This window comes from Semicossyphus pulcher, unplaced genomic scaffold, assembly GCF_022749685.1.
Source record: "Semicossyphus pulcher isolate SPU_LCO1_2020_fin unplaced genomic scaffold, fSemPul1.0.p SCAF_22, whole genome shotgun sequence".
NCBI classification, from domain to species: domain Eukaryota; kingdom Metazoa; phylum Chordata; class Actinopteri; order Labriformes; family Labridae; genus Semicossyphus; species Semicossyphus pulcher.
In genome coordinates this window covers 19,031,791-19,050,595 of record NW_027211696.1, presented here as the reverse complement: position 1 = coordinate 19,050,595, position 18,805 = coordinate 19,031,791, and the positions used below count along the sequence as shown (strand labels likewise).

Genomic DNA, 18,805 nt, shown 5'->3' with positions numbered 1-18,805 from the left:
ACCACCAGAACCAGCTCCTCCTTGGATGGACCAACACACTCAATCCCACCAGCATATCTCCGCCCACGTGTCTTTGCTAAGATGGTCATCAGAGGTCTCACCACAAGCTTCTAAAGGGACAGAAGAGGATTTTCCTCCTCCCTGTCTCTTCCCATTTAAGAGCATTTGTTTGAGTGCAGTCTGTCCTCAGAGAAAGTCATCCGTTTATCCTCTGAGGAGCATCAGCAGGCCGGCCCGAGCCTCTCCGCTCCAAATGCATTTGTTCCCACCCCAGAGGTGCAGCAGGTCTCCACAGAGATCCTCGCAGAGCGACGCTGGTGCTGCTAGTGAGCTCAGGAATCCTATAGAGACGTGCTAAATGCTAAGAAAGTTTATCACTCTACCAACACCTTTCATGTTGCTTTTATAAGTGGAAAAAGTCCACCCATGGGTGTGTGCGTCTTTTTGTCCGGATGCAGTGACTTCCTGTCAGGCTAGCTCTTTCTTTCTGCTTCCATCTTAAAGCTAAGCTAACCTAAGTATCGTCTGGTTGCTTGCTCCAGCTATACATTTACCATTCTGACATTTGAGTGGCATAAATCTTCTCATGTTACTCTTAGAAAAAGGCCAATAAAAACATTTCCTGGACTTCGGTTAGCAGCAGAAGTTTGGGGATGTTTTCAGTACGTCCCTCCAAAATAAAACAATAGTTCCCTAAAGATATTGACGCTTTAAGAAATATTTGCTCTTCTTGTTTAAAGTTAAAGGAGCAGATTGATACCAATCTCATGGCTTTCCATTCAAAATGAAGCTGGAAACAGGAGATTCTTAGCTTAGCTTAGCATCAAAACAGAATGCGGGGGAAACAGTTTCCAGCCTTTGTGCTAAGCTAAGCTAAACAGCTGCTGGCTCCATCAATCGTCTCTTCTAACTCTTGGCAAAAAAAGGCTAATATTTCCCCAAAAGTGTTCCTTTAAATAGTCATCCATTGACCATAATCCATCAGTACTGTTAGGAAGCTGAAAATAAAAGATTAAAGTACGGCTGCACCATCTGAATTATTTACGTCACGACTTTGATCACATCCGCTAAGAAAATAACCAAAAAGCAAAAGGACAAAAACTAAAATAAAAACTTGTGGGAATTAAAAGCACTAGAGAAGCAGGCCAACCAAAAGCCTTTGGGAGGAGTTCACTCAGAGTCTGTGGGAACAAAGGATGTTGGGAAACATCGGGCGAAGTGAACGGGGAGTCTGTTGGTGCAACTCCAGCTGCTTCTGCATTTAGGTTTCCCTTTAATGTCACCGTTTTCCTCTTCGATCAGCTCTCGTGATCTCCTGAGATTATAGCCTGAGACAGTCTCGCTGCGACAATACAAGAAGTCCTGCTGGTCTACAGGAGAAAGATGGAGGATGTACTGTAGATGTTTTCATTTTTCTTTCATGTCAGCTGGTGTGGACCACGTTTCATGCTGTCCAGAGACAATGTAACTTAATGTAAGGATTCTAATGCACAAAGCCTGTGTTAACTGTCAAGTCAGGTGTGTTACATGTTCGCTACGTCAGGAAACGGACATTAACTAGTGTGACTAAGACGTCGTCCAAGTTCATCAAGTCTTTTTTGACACAGGAAACAACCCTTTAAGCTAGTATGAATGCTTTTTGCACAAATGTTTGCTACAGTTTCGCTACTGCAAGTCTTCAAAATGCGAATAAAAAACGTGTATAGAAAGAAGACTGACGAGAAAACGGCGTAACAACAAGATGATGTAGAAGGGAAAGGTTGTACTGGTGAATCTGGAGGGAGTTATTACCTGATACGGCACTTTTTATAGAGCTTTATTTTGCTGTACTGTTTTGGTTTAACCCCAAAGCTCTCATAGCGTAGTTGTAAATAAAATAAGGTCGTTATATCTACTGTACATTCCCTGTTAAGGAGCAGACACGGTTAGAAACTAGCTGGTGGAAAAGGTGGAGTGTTTAGAAGCTAAAGAGCCGAATGTTTCCCTCAGGAGGAGGTGGGGACCAAAAACAGAGCTAAAAGAGAGCGAACATCCGAGTTCAATTCACCAGGTGGTCACAGACATGACTCTAAATGAATAATAATGCTGCGTCACACCTGCAGGAGCAGTTTTAAAAGCAGTTCCTTATTGCAGGTTTACAGATACATCCGCCTCTGCAGACCATCAAACCTTCTATTGGCTGTAAAACGTGTAGGAGGCGGCGAGCTGTAAAATACAATGTTAACACAAATCGACTGCAGGACACGAGTCCAGTCTGCATCTGTTGTTATACACACACACACACACACACCTGCTGCAGGCTGCACCAGTTTGACCTTTGACCTCTGAACTGACAGCAGTTGGTTCTTTGAGGTCGCAAACAGCTTGACATCACGGGTGTGTGGGTTTAATGTCAGCGGGTGCGTGTTGGTGAAACTGCTGTTGAAGCAGCTTAAAGGAGGACGACGAAGAAGAACCAAAAAAAACAGGGTATTAATCTGTATTTTTATTGTATTATGTGAATTTAAAGAGACTTTTTTTGCCTCGTAACAAAAATTGTGATGGAAGCAAAGGCACATACGTGGCTCTATGTTTAAAATGACTTTACAGTCGTTGCGATATTAAAAACAGAACCGATCTGAGCCGACACCTAACGAGAAGTGTATTTTCATATCTCCACATTCACACTCTACATTTACGTACATACATATTAAGATTGAGAGCAGAGAGGTCAAAGTGAGAGCTGAAAGGGCAGACCTTCTTCATGTTGACTCAGAGCGTCTGACTGATGTATGAAGACATAAGCTGCTGCTCTTTAAACGGGGCTTAAATAACACCGGCTCGTTTGGGTCTATAAAACATATCAATGTCTAAGCAGTAAATCTCAGGAGTTTCAAAGAGCCAGTTCACATGCTTGTGCCTGATGCTATAATATTGGTGGTCAGTGGTCACTTTACCGAAGCCCTAAGTGGACATGCATCCATACAGTCTGCTCACTGTGATATTACAGAGCAGGACATGCTGCCATCGCCCACACTGATGAGGTAACTTAAAGGAGCAGTTCACCCCTGGAAAAAGCGGCTGTCACAGCTGGTGTTCTCTGTAATCATTAGAAGCAATATTATTTGAAATTGGCGCCATAGCTGTGGAGAAAGTTGTACAAACAGCTCGTGGTTTCGCCCATTCTACATTCCTACAACACCCAGCATGCATTGCGCCCCTCCCTCTGAAAGGAACGGCCCAGAGCGGGACAGAATCTGAAATATGACAAGAATATACCTATATACGTCTGCTCAGGGCTTCCGTAGCCGTGACATATCACGGGGGGCAAACAGTAAAACAAAACACAGAGATGTTCAGCCAACTGACGGCGCTTCATATTGTGCTTGCTTCACGTTTCAAGGAGCCGAAACAAACAACTTTAGTTGAAACACATGTTGGTAAAAGATGAGCACTTAAAAATGACAATAACTTTACGGATAGAAATTTGAAGACAGAACTTTTGTAATTTAATGTCATTGTTTTTAAAAATGGACTTTAAAATATGTCGCTCAGGAGCTGGTATCAAAGTCTGTTTATTCAAACTTCAAAAGAAAAAATAACCAGACCAACAGAAGCATGTAAAAATATTTGCTGATGATTTGCCCTTCCATAATATTGATCAATCAAGTGGTTTAATCATGACGGTGAATAAGCTGCTCTTCAGCAGGTCCGTGCGTCAGGACTCCAGGTGTGTTTAAAGCCAGCGTTGCCTTTTGTCAACTCATCAACAATCAAATCAAACATGTATGTATTAAATGTGTGTGTGTGTGTGTGTGTGTGTGTGTGTGTGTTGCACAACTAGCCTGACAGCATAATGTGGGCTTGTCTTTGTCTGCAGGAGCCGTTTAACTGCCACGAAACGTCATAACGGCGAGTCAGAGGGAGGAAGGAGAAGCTTCCTTCAGCGTCACAGAGGACGAGATACACGTTACTCTTCTTGTGTGAATAAAATCATAAATGATGAAGAGTAAAGTAAACTTTACTTAGCTATAACGTTAAGATATTTTGCTTCAGTTCATTTTTATTTAAGCTGCTGTAACAGCAAATATTTCACCTTTAACTCCACTACATTTATCTAACAGCCTTAGTTAAGGGCTTCTTACTTTAATTTAGAGATGATATGATTACTTGTTGACAGTTTTACGACTAAAACACCAAGAATTTAGTCTGTTTTAGGTTTCCTAATTGAGAGAATGTGTTGTTTTTCTTTGTGTTTTGTTATAAAAGTCGACTATTTCTGAGTTTGGGACAGTTCGTCGGAGAAAAGCAAACATTTAATGATGTCTGCGTTTGTTTTAGGACACTATGATGGACGTTTTTCACTGTTTTTGGATGTTAAATAAGATCATGTTTGGCATTTTAAATCAGTAATGGAACTATTTTGTTGTTTCAGCCTTAATTTATAGAGATTAACAAGATTTAGGCTACATGAAACATTTTCTATGTAGTAAACCAGCAGACCGCTTGGTTTTCTGTGCCTGATCCTCTAGTTGTCGATAATCAGTGGTTTCCCCACCCATTTTTGTACATGGTGACTTTAAAATATTAAGTTTAAGGCTTTTAGAAATTATATTATCTATTTTTTCACATAAAAGTCCAAAAAAAGGGCAGAAAATTGTGAACAGATTTGTGTTTAAGAAGTTTTCTCTCCTCTTAATCATCGTACGGCCCCGGAGATGTATCTAGCGACCCTTTGGAAGCCCTGACCCTCACGTTGGGAACCGTTAGACGAAACTAACTGTAAATAAAGATGATCGAACTCGATCCATTTGTAGCAGCTCCAACAGTATCCGCCTCATCATGTAAACTCATCGTGCAGCGCCCCTCTCTCCACCTCGCCGCGCCTCAGAGTGCATTAAACCCAGTCCATACGGGTTTTAAACGTCTCCCGCCTCCGTCGCACGCTCTGACATCATCGCTCGTCTCTTACACATGAAAACAATGGCTCCACTTGTAGCCGCATGCCAGGCATCACCCCGTCTGTGCAGAGACATACCGGGTGGTTTCGGGGCCTGTGGCGGCTTGTGTGTCGACACCGAGGTGTGTTAATGTGTGTGAGGTTTGTGTAGCAGGTTTTTAAAGCAATAAAAGGTCGAGCTGACTCATACACAAGTATTTAGTATAATGTCAAATCATGTGCCAATTATGTCCTTTATTTAAAGTGGCACGCCATTGATTTGATGCATGTAGGTCAGTTTAACCGTCATGGAGGAAACTGCTCAGCGTGTGAAGTCTTCTGAGGCTCTGGAGTTTAAAATATGTCTCGATTAAATCCATTAATATAATTATGATGCTAATTATAAGCTCATTTGTTATGTCGCAAAAAGACACGCAATTAAGACGCATTTCAATCAACTATGTGATATTTTTCATGAGTGTTGTTGTTTTGAAACCTTGGGTGAGGGTAAAAACAACGCGACTTTTCTGTGACAAAGTTCAAATAACTCAAACATGCAGCTATAAAATTAACCAATATTATCTCAATATACCGATATTAGATATTATTAAGTAAAAATGTCAAACTTTTAATCGTTCTGGCTTCTTAAAAGTGAGAATTTCATGTTTTTCTTCGTCTTAAAATTGAAAGTAAAATCTTTCAGTTTTTGACTGTTTAACACGCAAACATTACGTTTAAATGTGAGACATGAAGATGCATCTTCAATAACAAGGTGCTCCATTTAAATGCAACTTCCCTCTCAGTCATCGCTGCTACACAGCTCTGCCTCCTCCTTGCTAGTCTCAAGCCTTTTGCCCACTCTGCATACCCAGGGGGGAGTTTTGCATCGCGCTCCCTGGAAAGCTGTAGCATTCTGCTCGGCTAACTTGAGAGCAGAGCCATCAGCGCCGAGCATAACTGCATTTCCATTTGGCAATAAAAGGTTAAATCTATGACGAGCGTGTTCCTGAATCAACTGAATCTCAGTGCAGATTAGTTCAAAGTAATAACGCTTGCTTTATCAGGTGTTTCTGCAAGACAGCGAGCAAACGACCTTTAAAATGCTTGTTTTTTGAATGGAGTTTGGTTTGAGTATTTCTGATGCAACCTCAGGACGTGAGGAGGATCTAAAGCGTCACACACACATTCCTCACTTGTGTTAACACATACATGAAGGACAACATTTTTAAGTTCAGGATATCTGCTCCATGATTTTAAACGTGCAAATCTGCTGCCTTCATAGTCGAGCAGCTTTAGATTGCTCATGTAAGGCTTTAAACGGTTAATAACAGGGTCTATCAGAACCTCCTAAAGCCACAGGTGATGTATTTGTTTTTTCCTCTGTATAACTATAAATAACCCAAAGATATTTACTTTTATTGACACGTTAAAGAAAGAAAAGCAGCATCTGTGAATGGCTGCGTTTTATCCTGAAAGAAAAGTTATTTAAACGCTTATATTTTATAGATTTCTTTGGCTGATAAAATCATAAAGTCATGAGTAGATGGGGGATTTTTTCATGTGTTGTAACAAACGTGTTCAACAGTTTGCCTGCAAGTGTTTAGACAATGGAAACATTATCAAATAGTTTCAGGATGCGCCTTAAAACCAGGTTTTGCTTGTCTAAACTTCAACATGTTGTACCTGTTAAGAGCTCTGAGGCACTCGCCCAAAAGCGGCGACACATCTGTGAGTCAGTGGAGGCCTGCAGCTACGGTTGGACCAGGAGAACGAGATCATTTGGTTGTTATTATAGATACAGACGTCGGTGCAGGAGGCGGAGCATGCAAACAGGCAGAATAATAAACTGAACGCAGACAGGAGATCCCCGAGTGCAGAGCGCAGGAAGTGAGTGGTTATAGGTCCCGTGACAGCACTAAGAGGGGGTGGGGAGGGGGGTTTCATTGTGTGACACACAGTCTGTGCACTTGGTAAATTTGGCTAAGCAAACACGGATGATTCTCTCTGAGGGTCAGACGAGCTCGGGCGAATAGATACTGAGAGCAGATGGCAGGAGCGTTATCCGGCAGAGCAGGTTCACACAGGATGAATACATGTTTGTGTTTGAGTCAAACTGCAAACGAGAAACTCTGAAACTGTTCTGAAGCATTTACAGCTTTTAAAAAGGATAAAACTGTTTCTGGGTTAATTTAAAGAGTCTGAACTTCTTTTAAAAACGTCCACAGAGCCGGTGTTTATGTTCTGTAAGCATGTTAGACGTCTGTCTCTTTGTTAAGTGTGTATTTGTGTTGAGACTGGAAGCTAGCAGGCAATGCTAGCCTCCAGAAGGTAGATGCTAGTTAGCCTACCATGCTCTCTTTAGCATAAATTCACACAAGAGTTAAGGTTAGCTTGCGTTAGCAGTCTTTGCCTTCACATTTCCAGTTGTGGTGATGCTATCAAGTTTATCACTTGGAAATCGAGCGATAGCTAAGTTGGCTAACTCAACACTTGCTTTGGCTATTAGAAGTGTCAATTACTCAGCGTCTTTTCTGTGTTAGCAAGAACTTGGGTTAGCTGCGTTAGCATTTTTTATCTTTCATGTGTCCAGTTGGGATGATGTCATGCTATCAGGTTCACATGGAAATCAGGAGATAGTAAAGTAGGCTAACTCAACACTTGTTAAGTAATTGACTGTTTTTTCTGCAGTACAGAAAGGATTAGAGTTAGCTAGCGTTAGCATTCTTGTCATCATGCATCCAGTTGTGTTGACAGCAGGCTATTGAAGCTGTATTTTCCTAAGAAAATTACTAGCGAGCCATTCCAACTTCCCTAACCTCGCTTGCTAGCATGTCACAGCTAACATTCACTCAAAGTGTTAGCGACAGCTCCCCTCAGCTTTAAGGAGTGTTTTAACTTGAGATAATGTTTTGCATACTCTCACTGCTCTCGTAGCCTCGTTTCCAGAAGCAGCAAGAAGCCGTTTTCAGGTTAAAACTCTGACTGACAGACACAGTTAGCGACTCGCTGGTGAACAAAGTTGAGAGTTTAGCAGCTTATTAGCCGGATATTTCACTCAGGAGGTGGTGGAGACCAAAAACGGAGCCAAAAGAGAGTAAATATTGAACTTCTTTGTATTGATTTTGCACTTATTTGTTCAAAATTGCAATAATTAACAACAAGGGTATGTGAACACAGACTTCATTATTAGCCCGCTCTAGCTGTGTGCTAAGCTAACAGCCTCTGATGGATGACACCTTGTCATTAAAAAGTAGGCGTTGCTCATACGCAGCTTCTGATTCACACTCAGGCAGGTAGAGGTGAGACGCCTGCTCCACAGAAGACTGAAGCGTCTCCTCACTCAGCTCTCAGTCGCTCAGCAAACACACATTCGTTTTTATTCATGAGAATCAAAATAAGAGAGAGATCAGAGCGGGCACTTTGGGCGGTGATGACCTCTGGAACTCGCTCACGGAGGTAATATGCCTGAAATGCTCGAAGCACTTCGCCTGTTATTAACTGAACTTCTCTGTTTGCAGAGCTGCCGAGGTCCGAAGGGCACTCCTCTCCTGAGACCCCCGCCCCACCCCCGTGAGGCCCGGAGCTCCCAGGAGGCGAGGACGGCGGCGAGCTTTGACTGGAGTAAAAGTCCCCGAGCAGCCACAGAGAAAGAGACCACCCCGCTGAGTGAGGAGGAACAGGGCATCTAGATCTGAAGATAATATTTGTATCTGTCTATTAATAATAGTTTAATGTATCTTTAAAGCAGCCACATGTCCCTTCTTCTGACTCTCTGTTAGTGGAGTTTCTTTAGTTTACGTTGAAGTGAACCTGAACATGGTTCTAAATAACACTAATTTACATAATTAATTTATGATTTAGTCTCTAAAACTTTAGAGAGAAGCAAAGTGCCTGTTGTAGGTTCCCTCAGCTCAAAACGATGTGTTAACTTATCATTTATTTATCTAACAAACAGCTTAAATACAAACTAAATTCACTTTACCGTCATATATTACAAAGGAAATAAACAGATCTTACATTTAGCTGCTTGAACCAGTGAACTGTTTACTTTCTGTGCTCAAATATGACTTCAATTAGATTTTTAAATGTCGACATTTGAATCATACAAATCCTTAAAAAACATCACAGCTACAGCTTTTATTCTTTGGCAACAAAAAGGCTTCAATGTTTTACGTCCGACAACATCCCTTCGTTTTTATACAACATAATGTTTTTATTCTTTATTTATGCACGATATTACAACACTTTTTATAAATTATTATAGTTTATTTGAGTTAAATAACCTTTCAGCGAAAGTTATTTAGATTTTTGGGATATAAAACACTTAAAAATACTCAAAAAATTGACATAAGAATATTACAAATACAAATGTAAGAGCTGTCGGAACATTTAATATCAAAGTTTTTGTAAAACTAAAACTTCATATTTTGGTCTTTTTTAATTTTCATCCAACAGAGCAAAGTGTTTAAAGAAATAATGATGCAGATTTTTAATATTTCTGGTGTTTTATGGAATTAAATTAACCAGAAACAAGAACAAAAGTCTTTTTTTAGAGTTCTTACATTTATATTAATAATCAGCAGCATAATGTGGTGTTCAAGAAGAGCTCAGATAAGAACAAAACGGGATTTATCGAACCGATCGAGCACAGACGGCGGTAAACTAGTTACTCCCCTCCTCCATCCCCCTCTCTCCTCCTCCTCCTCCTCCTCCTCCTCCTCTCCTCTCCCTCGAGTTGAAGGTTAATGATGAAGGGATACGGCAGAGGAATACAGATCAGGGAGACGTGGACGGATGTGGAAGGAGAGTTGAACCAGTGTGGAGACGCTTATTTCAACCAACAAACGACTAAAATCAACAATAAACTGATGCTACAAACTCACACACGTCGTCCTGCTGCCCCAAACACTCACTAGAGCAACAAATGTGGATTCATCCGCCGCTGAAAATAGTCCCAAAGAACGCTACGTTTTCTCCTGTTTAAGAAAAGTTTGATAAGAATACAGTGAGCAGCAGTTTGAGGAAGTTAATGAGCCTTTTGTGGAAATGAAAGTTAATATTTTGAATCTGTTTTTAGGGATTTTAAACGGTTGGAAGCGGGGATGAAAAGCTCACAGCACATTCCTCGTAGTGTCTGACACTGACCTGGAAAATACCTGGGCAGAACTCCAAGACTTCAACCAGCAACAACAGAAACACTGACCCGGTTACAGTCCTCTGCCTCTGTGAACATCCACTCTGACTGGATGATTCCTTAAATTTTATACCAGCGGGGCCACCGTAGCGTGAAACCATTTCTCAACATGGCAGCTTTTCCCGATGACCGGTCTCTGTGAAATCCAGCCGAGCGTGCGCCCGCCGCAGCTCCAATAAAAATTGATTTTGCAGAGCAGAAGAAGAAGAATATCGAGGTGCTATGCAAACACCATTAATGCTGATCAACATGCTACAAGGCCGAGCGAGGTGTGTGTGTGCACTCTCTCTCTCTGCATACTTACAGAGCTTTGCATCATTCAATAGGTGCGCGCCGATTCATTGATTCTTCATAAAATTGCAGATGAGAGAGCGAGCGGGCAGTAATCAGTGAGTACAAGAGGCCCGAGGCTTCGTGCATGCATCAGTGTGTGAGCGTGTGTGTGTGTGTGTGTGAGAGAGATAAGACAAAGTGTGCTTTGATGTGCTAAGCTTGAGTTTAATTCATTATATTAATGCTGAGTTTAGCAGTTAAAGTATCACAGCATCAGAGATGTGGCCAAAGCTGCTATGATCCATATTTTATGAATCATAAATTACAAAGTGATCGAGTTTGTTGAACCTACGCAGAATTATCAGCAGCTATCTAAGTTTCAGCTCTCGGGCTCGTATCTTTACAGTTTGGTTCTCTCTCACAGCTCGTGTTATTCGCAGCTGCAGCAGGCAGAGAAAGAGCGCGATCAACCATAGACTCTATATTAGAAGTGGGTGCAGCCGCTGTTATGTCACCCATTGGTTTGTGGACCGCTGTTTTAAGGCCGAGCAGTGGTCTCCATCTTGGGTGAAAGGGTTTAAACCAAAGGAACAAGCTAGCAGCCCTCACCTGTTACTCAGAGTGCCCACTTCCTTTAAAATGCATCTGCAACGTCAAGCCTTCATTGAATTTAATCTGTGAGTTATATAAAAGACGACAGTAAGAGAGACTGAACACAGTGGAGTGTTAGGCAGCTGAAGAGCATCGCCATCAGGAGGTGGTGGAGACCCAAAGCGGAGCTAAAAGAGAGCTCATGCTGGTCTTACATCCATCACATGTGCACAAACACAACTCCAAAGAGATGGTAGAAGCTAGCAGCTAGATAAGTTGCAAACAACATCAAAGTATAAGGTGATGATGTGTCAGTGTAGTGTGAGCATCTTGTCTCGCTGAGTGGACACTGACATGACAGAACAGAGAGATGTGCATTAGAACTTTGTTTTCTTCTTCCTTTAATCATCTTAAGACCGCTCAGATTTGACCTTTTGACCCCGTGGACAGGCCTGAGCCTGCGGATGGGAACCACTTAACCAAACAAGCTAGTAATGTGTCAGTCACACCATTTTATTGCAGGACAGGTACGTTTACTTCAAGCATAATTTGTTGTTGTACTTTTTGTTTTTTAGGAGTTTAAATTCAGGACTTTAACTTGTAATGTAGCATTTTAAAATGGAGCAACTTGTACTTTAACATCAGGTCCTCTGTTCGTCGTCCATGACAGAAAATCAGGCCTCCATAAAGATGTCTGCAGAGGAAGCATCAGCGCTCCTCTCTGGACGATCACAGAGCCAAACTTCTCCTTTTACTCAGACTGCGTCTCATTCCAGAGATGACAGAAGTCCACCACAGAGAGCCGGCGAGTTTCTCTGTGTGGTGACAGTTTGCCGAGCTGCCAGAAGGACCGAACCCACCGTCTGAGCGCAGAAGCAGACCGGAGAGCCTCGTACAGCTCACATGATGAAATGTGAGGGAAACTGCAGATACACGGGACTCGGTCGTCGTGCTGCCAGAATCCACAGCCTGCAGCGACAGCAGACATCGTCTCTCTGACTGTGAGGCAACAGGCCTGTGACAGACTTCAGGGCAGAGCCTCAAATTCTGCACTTCAGTGTTCGAAATGAGAGAAATGTCGATGCAAACTCGGTGATCACATCTCAGGAGGCAGAGGAGCTTTAAAGGGAAGGGTTGTGACAACAATCACGTACGTACACGCACTAGCTGCAAGTTGATAACGTTCTTGATTAATCATTTTTTAAAGGTTTAAAATGCTCCTTACAGTCTTTAAAATACTGCTTTTGTCCACACAACAGCTCAAAACTCCAAAACTCTTCTTTCACTATCATGAATGTCAAAGAAAAGAAGCAACGCCGCACAAAAAACAGCTATTTTATGTCACAAATCAATTAAACAACTCATCATTTCAGCTCTCAAACAAACACACACACAAACAAATGCACATTTTCCAACTACAGGTCCCATGTTTTGTGTGGTTTTGGGCCATTAATGGGAAATACAATGCTGCAATGAGCCACACCCCCTTTTAAATGCCTAATGTTGAACAAAAGCTGCATTTTTGGCCACTTTTTGGCAAATGTTCACCATTAAAAGTACGCCGAATTTGTTATAAGCAGGTCCTGTTTGCATAATACTCATGTATGTACACTCATTTATCACTGGATTCATTTAACACTGAAGTAAAACTAAAAATGTGTAAAATCTTAGGCAAGTTCTGCAGCTGTAACGGAGCTCTCTTTCCTGTGATCTCTGAGCAGGTTTATGGACATCTGAGAGATGTCGGCTGATTTCTGCTGTCAAATGTTCTCATGGTGCACTCCAGGCTTTAAAGCGCCTCTGCAGCCTCTTTGAGTGAGTGCCACCGCCTCTGATGGAGCTCCAACCGCTGTCAGGGCTGATAAGTGGGTCAAATCAGTGAGTGGGTCAAACTGCGAAGACTAACTTCCTGTTGTTTTCAAAACACTGGCATGCACACGTTCCTTTCACTGTCTGAGTCACCTCTCTCAGCCTGCAGGCAACTTATCAACACTTACACTTTGGAGTAAAGAAAAAATATGTGTGTTAGTATTTGAAAATGTGAAAATTGATGGGGTTTTTTGTCTTCCATAAAAGTGATTTGAATGCATTTTGGTTTTTGGCTGCCAGACAAAAAAAAGCAAACTTTTTTGTTTGTTAAACAAACAATAAATCAACAAAATAATTGGCAAATCAATCAAAATGAAAATGTGCTTTAGGCCTGTTTTGTAAATTCCAGGCTGAACGGGGGACTGACGTTTTCCCATTGACAACAAACAGCATATTAACAGTTTTGCAGTCTGAATGACCTTTGACCTCATACAGCAGAACATTAATAGGGTATCAGGCTAAGAGAGTAGGTCGTCTGAGGAGAGTAAAGGTGTGATCGTGACCTCCTTGTAAAGCTCAAGCAGCTTAACTTTGACTACAGGTTATGACAGCATCTTTACCCGGCACATATAGAAACCACACGTTTCCTCACTGAGGTTAATATAATATAACATTATATTATAATAACATTTAGAAGCTGTTTTTGCTGCAGGTCTGAAATAAGCACGCTCAGTGCACACAAACACTGCAGCCTATACTTTAACACACCACACAGCCTATATTCAGCTCACACCTCCAGGTGCTCTACGTCCACGACAGGTTTAAACCTACAGCGTCACTTTAAATCAAGCTACGTGCTGCTGTTGCTAACTCACTGTTGGACCTTTTAAGAGCGCAAAATGTTTAATGAGCGAGTCTCTTATTATGACAACAACACTGGATGTTTAAACGTAGAACATCCAGAGACTCTTATTTTGAAATGCTGTTTTTAAGCGATGCTAACACCGTGTCTGGCTTGTATCCTCCGGTGCAGATTGAAATATTTCAACAACTATTTTATGGATTTCTGTTAAATGTCGTGCAGGCATTCGAGATCCGCTGAGTTTGAGGAGCGTCTGAAATTTTCTGTAAAACATCTGAACACAAACTCGAGTAGCCCCCCTGATTGACTTCTCCTCTATACAACGCCAAACCCTTCATCCGTAGCTGTTGGTGTCGTGCTAATTAGCAACTATTAGCATGCTAACTACCTGCTCTAAGATGGCGAACATTGTACACATCCCTGCTTAATTAGCACATTGGCATTGTTATTGTGAGAAAGTTAGCATGCTAGTGTTGGCAGTTAGCTCGATTGATAGCCTTTAGCGTTGGTGTAGCAGACTCCTAGTGAAGACTCAAGGCATGCGAGCACCAGGAATAGCTAATGTTAGCTTCAGTTAGCTTGTTTTATGACTACATACTCAATATGTTGTGTTATGACGTGAGCAGCGTCCTGCTGCCTTGTTGTAATAGTCAGACGGATACCTGAACCTAAAGCTTCTTACACATCAGCGCCCCTCAGCACAACTCAAACCTGTTCTGCTTTTAGACGTTATTTAAAGTGATAAATTCTTACTTCACCGAGCTATGGAGATGGTTTATAGCTTTAGCTTTAGGCTCCGTATTCAGCTGCTTTTAGGGCAAATGTACTTAAAACAGTGGCTTCAGGAGGAGGGAAGTCATGTTAGTCATGTCATGCTTCTTGTACATTTGTGCTTAAGTTTTATTGCAACATATCCAGAAACCTTCACATAAAGCTTCTGTTTCTGCACACAGGATGCATTTCTGCTTTCTGAGTACAAACTGAGTTTAGCCCTCAGCTGCTTCTTTGTATGAAACTCAGACCGACTTCTCACCAGAGCAGCTCGTCTTCCTCTGTGAGGTTAAAAGGGTCATGTAGCATTTACTGAATCAGAAGCTGCCTGCCTGAGCTTGGTGAAGATTTGGTTTGTTATGGAGCCTGTAAAATACTTCATTTATTATGATTAGTAATTAATTTAAACTTGAGCAGAAAGTCTTTTATGTAAATCGCACTTTTATCTTCACTTGGCCTCATGTTTTATTTACTTTCAATATTTCCCTGCATGTGCTTCTAATACTGATGCATTTAAAAGCAGATTTGAATCATATTTTATGCATTAATCTGTAAAAGTCTTTAATTCAAATGTGCAAGGGCAGAGAGTCCGACTTTCTGACTTCCAATTAGAAACTGGATGAAATGTTTAAGAGCTGCTGGCGAGCAAAGCAGCAATTAATGACCAGTAACTAAGAACCAATTAGTGGATCGGTGCTGCAGAATCAGTAGAAACTGCAGCATCAGAATTTGTATTTTCTTGTCTTTATAATTAGTCTGTGCAGTTTTGTTTAAGTGACTTTAATTATCGATGAATCAGAGGAGTATCTTCTTGATTGTTTTATCCAACCAGGAGTCAAAAACACAGAAAATATTCTGTTTTCTTTAATGCAAGACGAGAAAAAGAAGGTAACATTATAAATGAAGAGGCAAAAATAATCTAATTATCCGTGTTTTTGCTTCACAAACAGCCCAAACGATTGATTGCTTTCGCCTTATCTTGTAATCGCTTCACCTCTGGACACTTTTGCGATTGTTTGATATGAAACTGCAAACAGCTCAGAGTGTTTTTAGTGCACACTTCTTTGTTTTCCACCTCGCGGCTCAAAATCGTCTCTAACAGCTCTGATATTGGCTTCAAACGGGGGAACGAAGCAGCCCTGCAGTCAGAGCTGCTGCTGTATTTACTCTGAGGAGAAAAAAATGGCTTCCTTTATCTTTGCGCTGATTAACAGTGAGGGTTTGTTGTGGAGGACGAGGGGGTCCACACACACTTAATGTGTGCCAATTCATTTCCTCAAGGTCTGCTGCGAGAAAAAGCCTCCCTCCTCTGGTACGGCCCACACATGGGAAGATTACATCTTTTATTTATCACTTCTTGGCTCTATTTTTCCAGCAAATTCCAGGCTGGGGTGCAATCAGCCCAGAAAGAAACCCTCCCTATGTGTGTGTGTGTGTGTGTGTTACTGTTATTCCTCTTTGTAAGCATGCAGATCGAGCCCCCCCTTCGCTCTCTGCCATAACAACCCAGATTCTGTTTCCTCCCCTACAGGAACATTTCTCAATATCTGGGAATATATAGGGCTCTTATTTTGGCAGGACAGAGTCCGGTGTGTGTGTTGGGAGTGTGTATTCCCCGTGGCCCCCTCACAAAGCCCACTCCTGCATTTTAAAAGTGGGGGGCGGGTCGTGCAGAAACTCAAGTGTTCAGATTGTATTACTATTCAAATGAAGCATGCAGGGTAATGGGATTACAGCGGCGTGAGGAGGTGGACTCACAGGTGACAGACACGATCAAAGAGTCCCAACGTGAGGCTGCAAACTGAGGACGTCTTTCCTCAAAGTGAGCCATCTCCAATGCTTCTGCCATTACACAAAAACAGACCTAAAAGCCGAACCAATTGGCCGAGGACTGGTGTGAATCATGGGCCCATTTAAAGAGAATACGCTTCCTCCTTCCAAATCTCCTCTACTTAACAAGGGAGTGAAAAGATGCTTTTGTTTGCCTTCCCTTTTCGGAGGCGACGGGAAGCTTGAAAGACACAAATGAACATGAAAATGGGAACAAAGTGCCAAACTCACAATGGGAATGCTGGGCATTTGATATGTGTGCTGGCTGGGTAATTAAAATCTCAAAGAGCGGGGCCAAAGCACACAGAAATAGTAAGAAAATAACAGTTAGACGACATAAAATCAAACGTGTTGTAGGGGGAGGAAAGTTGTCATTGCACAAGCAGCTGTCAGCTCACCAAACACATGTTTTTGTTCCCGTTCCACTCAGACTAAAATCTCTTTATAGCTCTAAAACATCCAGTAATAACCTTAAAAGCACCACATCTCAATATAAAACAACAATTATAATGTGAGGCTGCATATTTCACTTCTCTCCGGCGTGCCTCTCTTTGCACAATGTGTCCCATGATCAATCTAAAACTGACAAAAGGCAATGTGCGTACAATTGTGCCACACTGAACAACTCATTCAAATGTAATGCATGTCAGTTGAGACCCAACCCATGAGCACTTCCCTTATTACTCAATACTTTTATGTAAGCATTTAAAACTGATTTTTTTTAAAGGTTAGGCATGTGAGATATAGCCTGAATTCATCACAGTAAAGATAGAAAGGAGCTTTAATGCCTCGAAATGTATTTTTCTAAGTCACACAAGCTCAATTAATGCATTACACAACGAGAGCAAAGGATATATGAGGTAGTTTGGGTGCTCTCTGATGCCTGACAGGACCCTAAAGTAGCTTAAATATCATGTAAATGTATTAAACTCTGTCGAACCAGCAGCAGACGGTAGATATTCTTATTTATGAAAGTTTCTGAATGAGGTTTGGTGCTGTTGGGATGTTGGGAATAAGGGAATCCCTCTTTTGTTAAAGCCACAGCTTGATTTTCAACTTAATTAAGGGATTTTTTTACTCTTTGTGTCCTGTGTTTCACATTCAAAGTGCCCCCGAGCAAAAACGGGATTTAAATGCCCCCAGTCACACATTCCCATTCATGCACACAGCCGATTTAAAGCCCCATTGTAGCCTCTCCTCTGCCGCCTGACCGCTTCCCCCTTTGTTGTCAACCCCTGTCACTTTAAATACCTATAGCTCTACATTCATTCTTATATATAACGGTTAAAGTAGATCTTCTTGTTGTTTTCTGCTTTCTAAAATGCAGCGATAGGGTGTATTTGTGCTCGGTATGCCCGGTTATCCGGTCACATCACTCACCGACTTGCAGTACGTTGTCCACGCAGCCGCTCTCCAGCAGAGCGATGCCCCGTCGGAACGGCAGCCGCGTCTCGTCTCCGCTCTCCCCGCTACTTCCGATCTCCTCCCCGCCGCCGGTGTTAAACGACGAGTACATACAGATCTCCCGCTCGCTCCTCGGGAAAGACCAGTAAACGATCCGCCTCTGGACGGGCTCCGGGATCCGCTCGAAACGCTCCTCTACCCTTTGAAACGGCCACTTCTCCGCGACTTTCCTCGCCGCGATGTCCAGGAGGGACTCCGGGTTCTGGGTTTTGCTCGACTCGGTGGAAGCCGAGGATCCGCACGGCGCCCCCGCGGCCCGTTGGCCTTGCCTACATGTTGAATTGTATCCCGGTCGACAGCAGAGCCGCTTGGCCGGGGGCTGCTGTACGCGCTCCGCCATGATAGCTCCGCTTTAACGGCGACGGAGGAAGTCAACGCACCATATGAACGGGATGGGGAAGGGAAAAGGTTACCCACGGTTTGATTGTTGGCCGTGTATGGCCAAATCATCCTTTTATGGAAACATGGGGGCGGGGCCTCTCCGGGCTTGTCAAACCCCTTTGTTGACAAATGAAAAGAGGCGGGGTCTGTCCGGTAGTGATGGGTATTTTGACTCACTTTAGTGAGTCGGCTCTTTCGACTCCCAAACTGGTTTTTAGATGTTGTAATTCAGTTGTGATGGGCTGATGAAGCCATGTGAAGCTTAGAGGCTTTTGTTTCTTCCTGTGCCAAAAAAGATTTGAAGTTTGAGAGTTTCAAACTAGGTAAAGACAGGGTTATCTGGGGGAGTGTACAACTTATCTGAAGCCCCACCACACTTGCAGTAGGTTACTAAGCCTAATAGTTTTAATCTAATATGTGGTATGTGCATACCTTTTTTTATTAAATTAACTAAGTCTTATAATTGTCATAATACAAAATTTGAATAAACAAATCAAATATTGGTCATATGTTTATTGATTGATTTCATTGACTTTTTTCTTGTTGCAAGAAATAAATATGTAAGATAATTTTGGATACTTCTCATCTTTAATCTTCAATACATATAGATCTTTGGACATATGAATGATTCAAAAATAGTTTATATCAAGAATAACAATCCTAGTTGTCTCGCAAAAATAAAAATCCTAATTAAATGGTACAAACAATATTT

At 42.0% G+C, this 18,805-nt stretch overlaps 1 protein-coding gene across 1 annotated transcript in view; it reads right to left on the bottom strand.

The window, feature by feature from the left end:
* zswim6 (zinc finger, SWIM-type containing 6) overlaps positions 1–18,077 on the bottom strand; it is a 43,983-nt gene extending 25,906 nt beyond the window's left edge. Inside the window, exon 1 of the mRNA XM_069673722.1 lies at positions 17,629–18,077. Within this exon, the coding sequence (XP_069529823.1) occupies positions 17,629–18,052 (424 nt within the window). The 5' untranslated portion in view covers positions 18,053–18,077. The remainder of the gene's footprint in view (positions 1–17,628) is intronic.
* Positions 18,078–18,805: the final 728 nt, after the last annotated feature.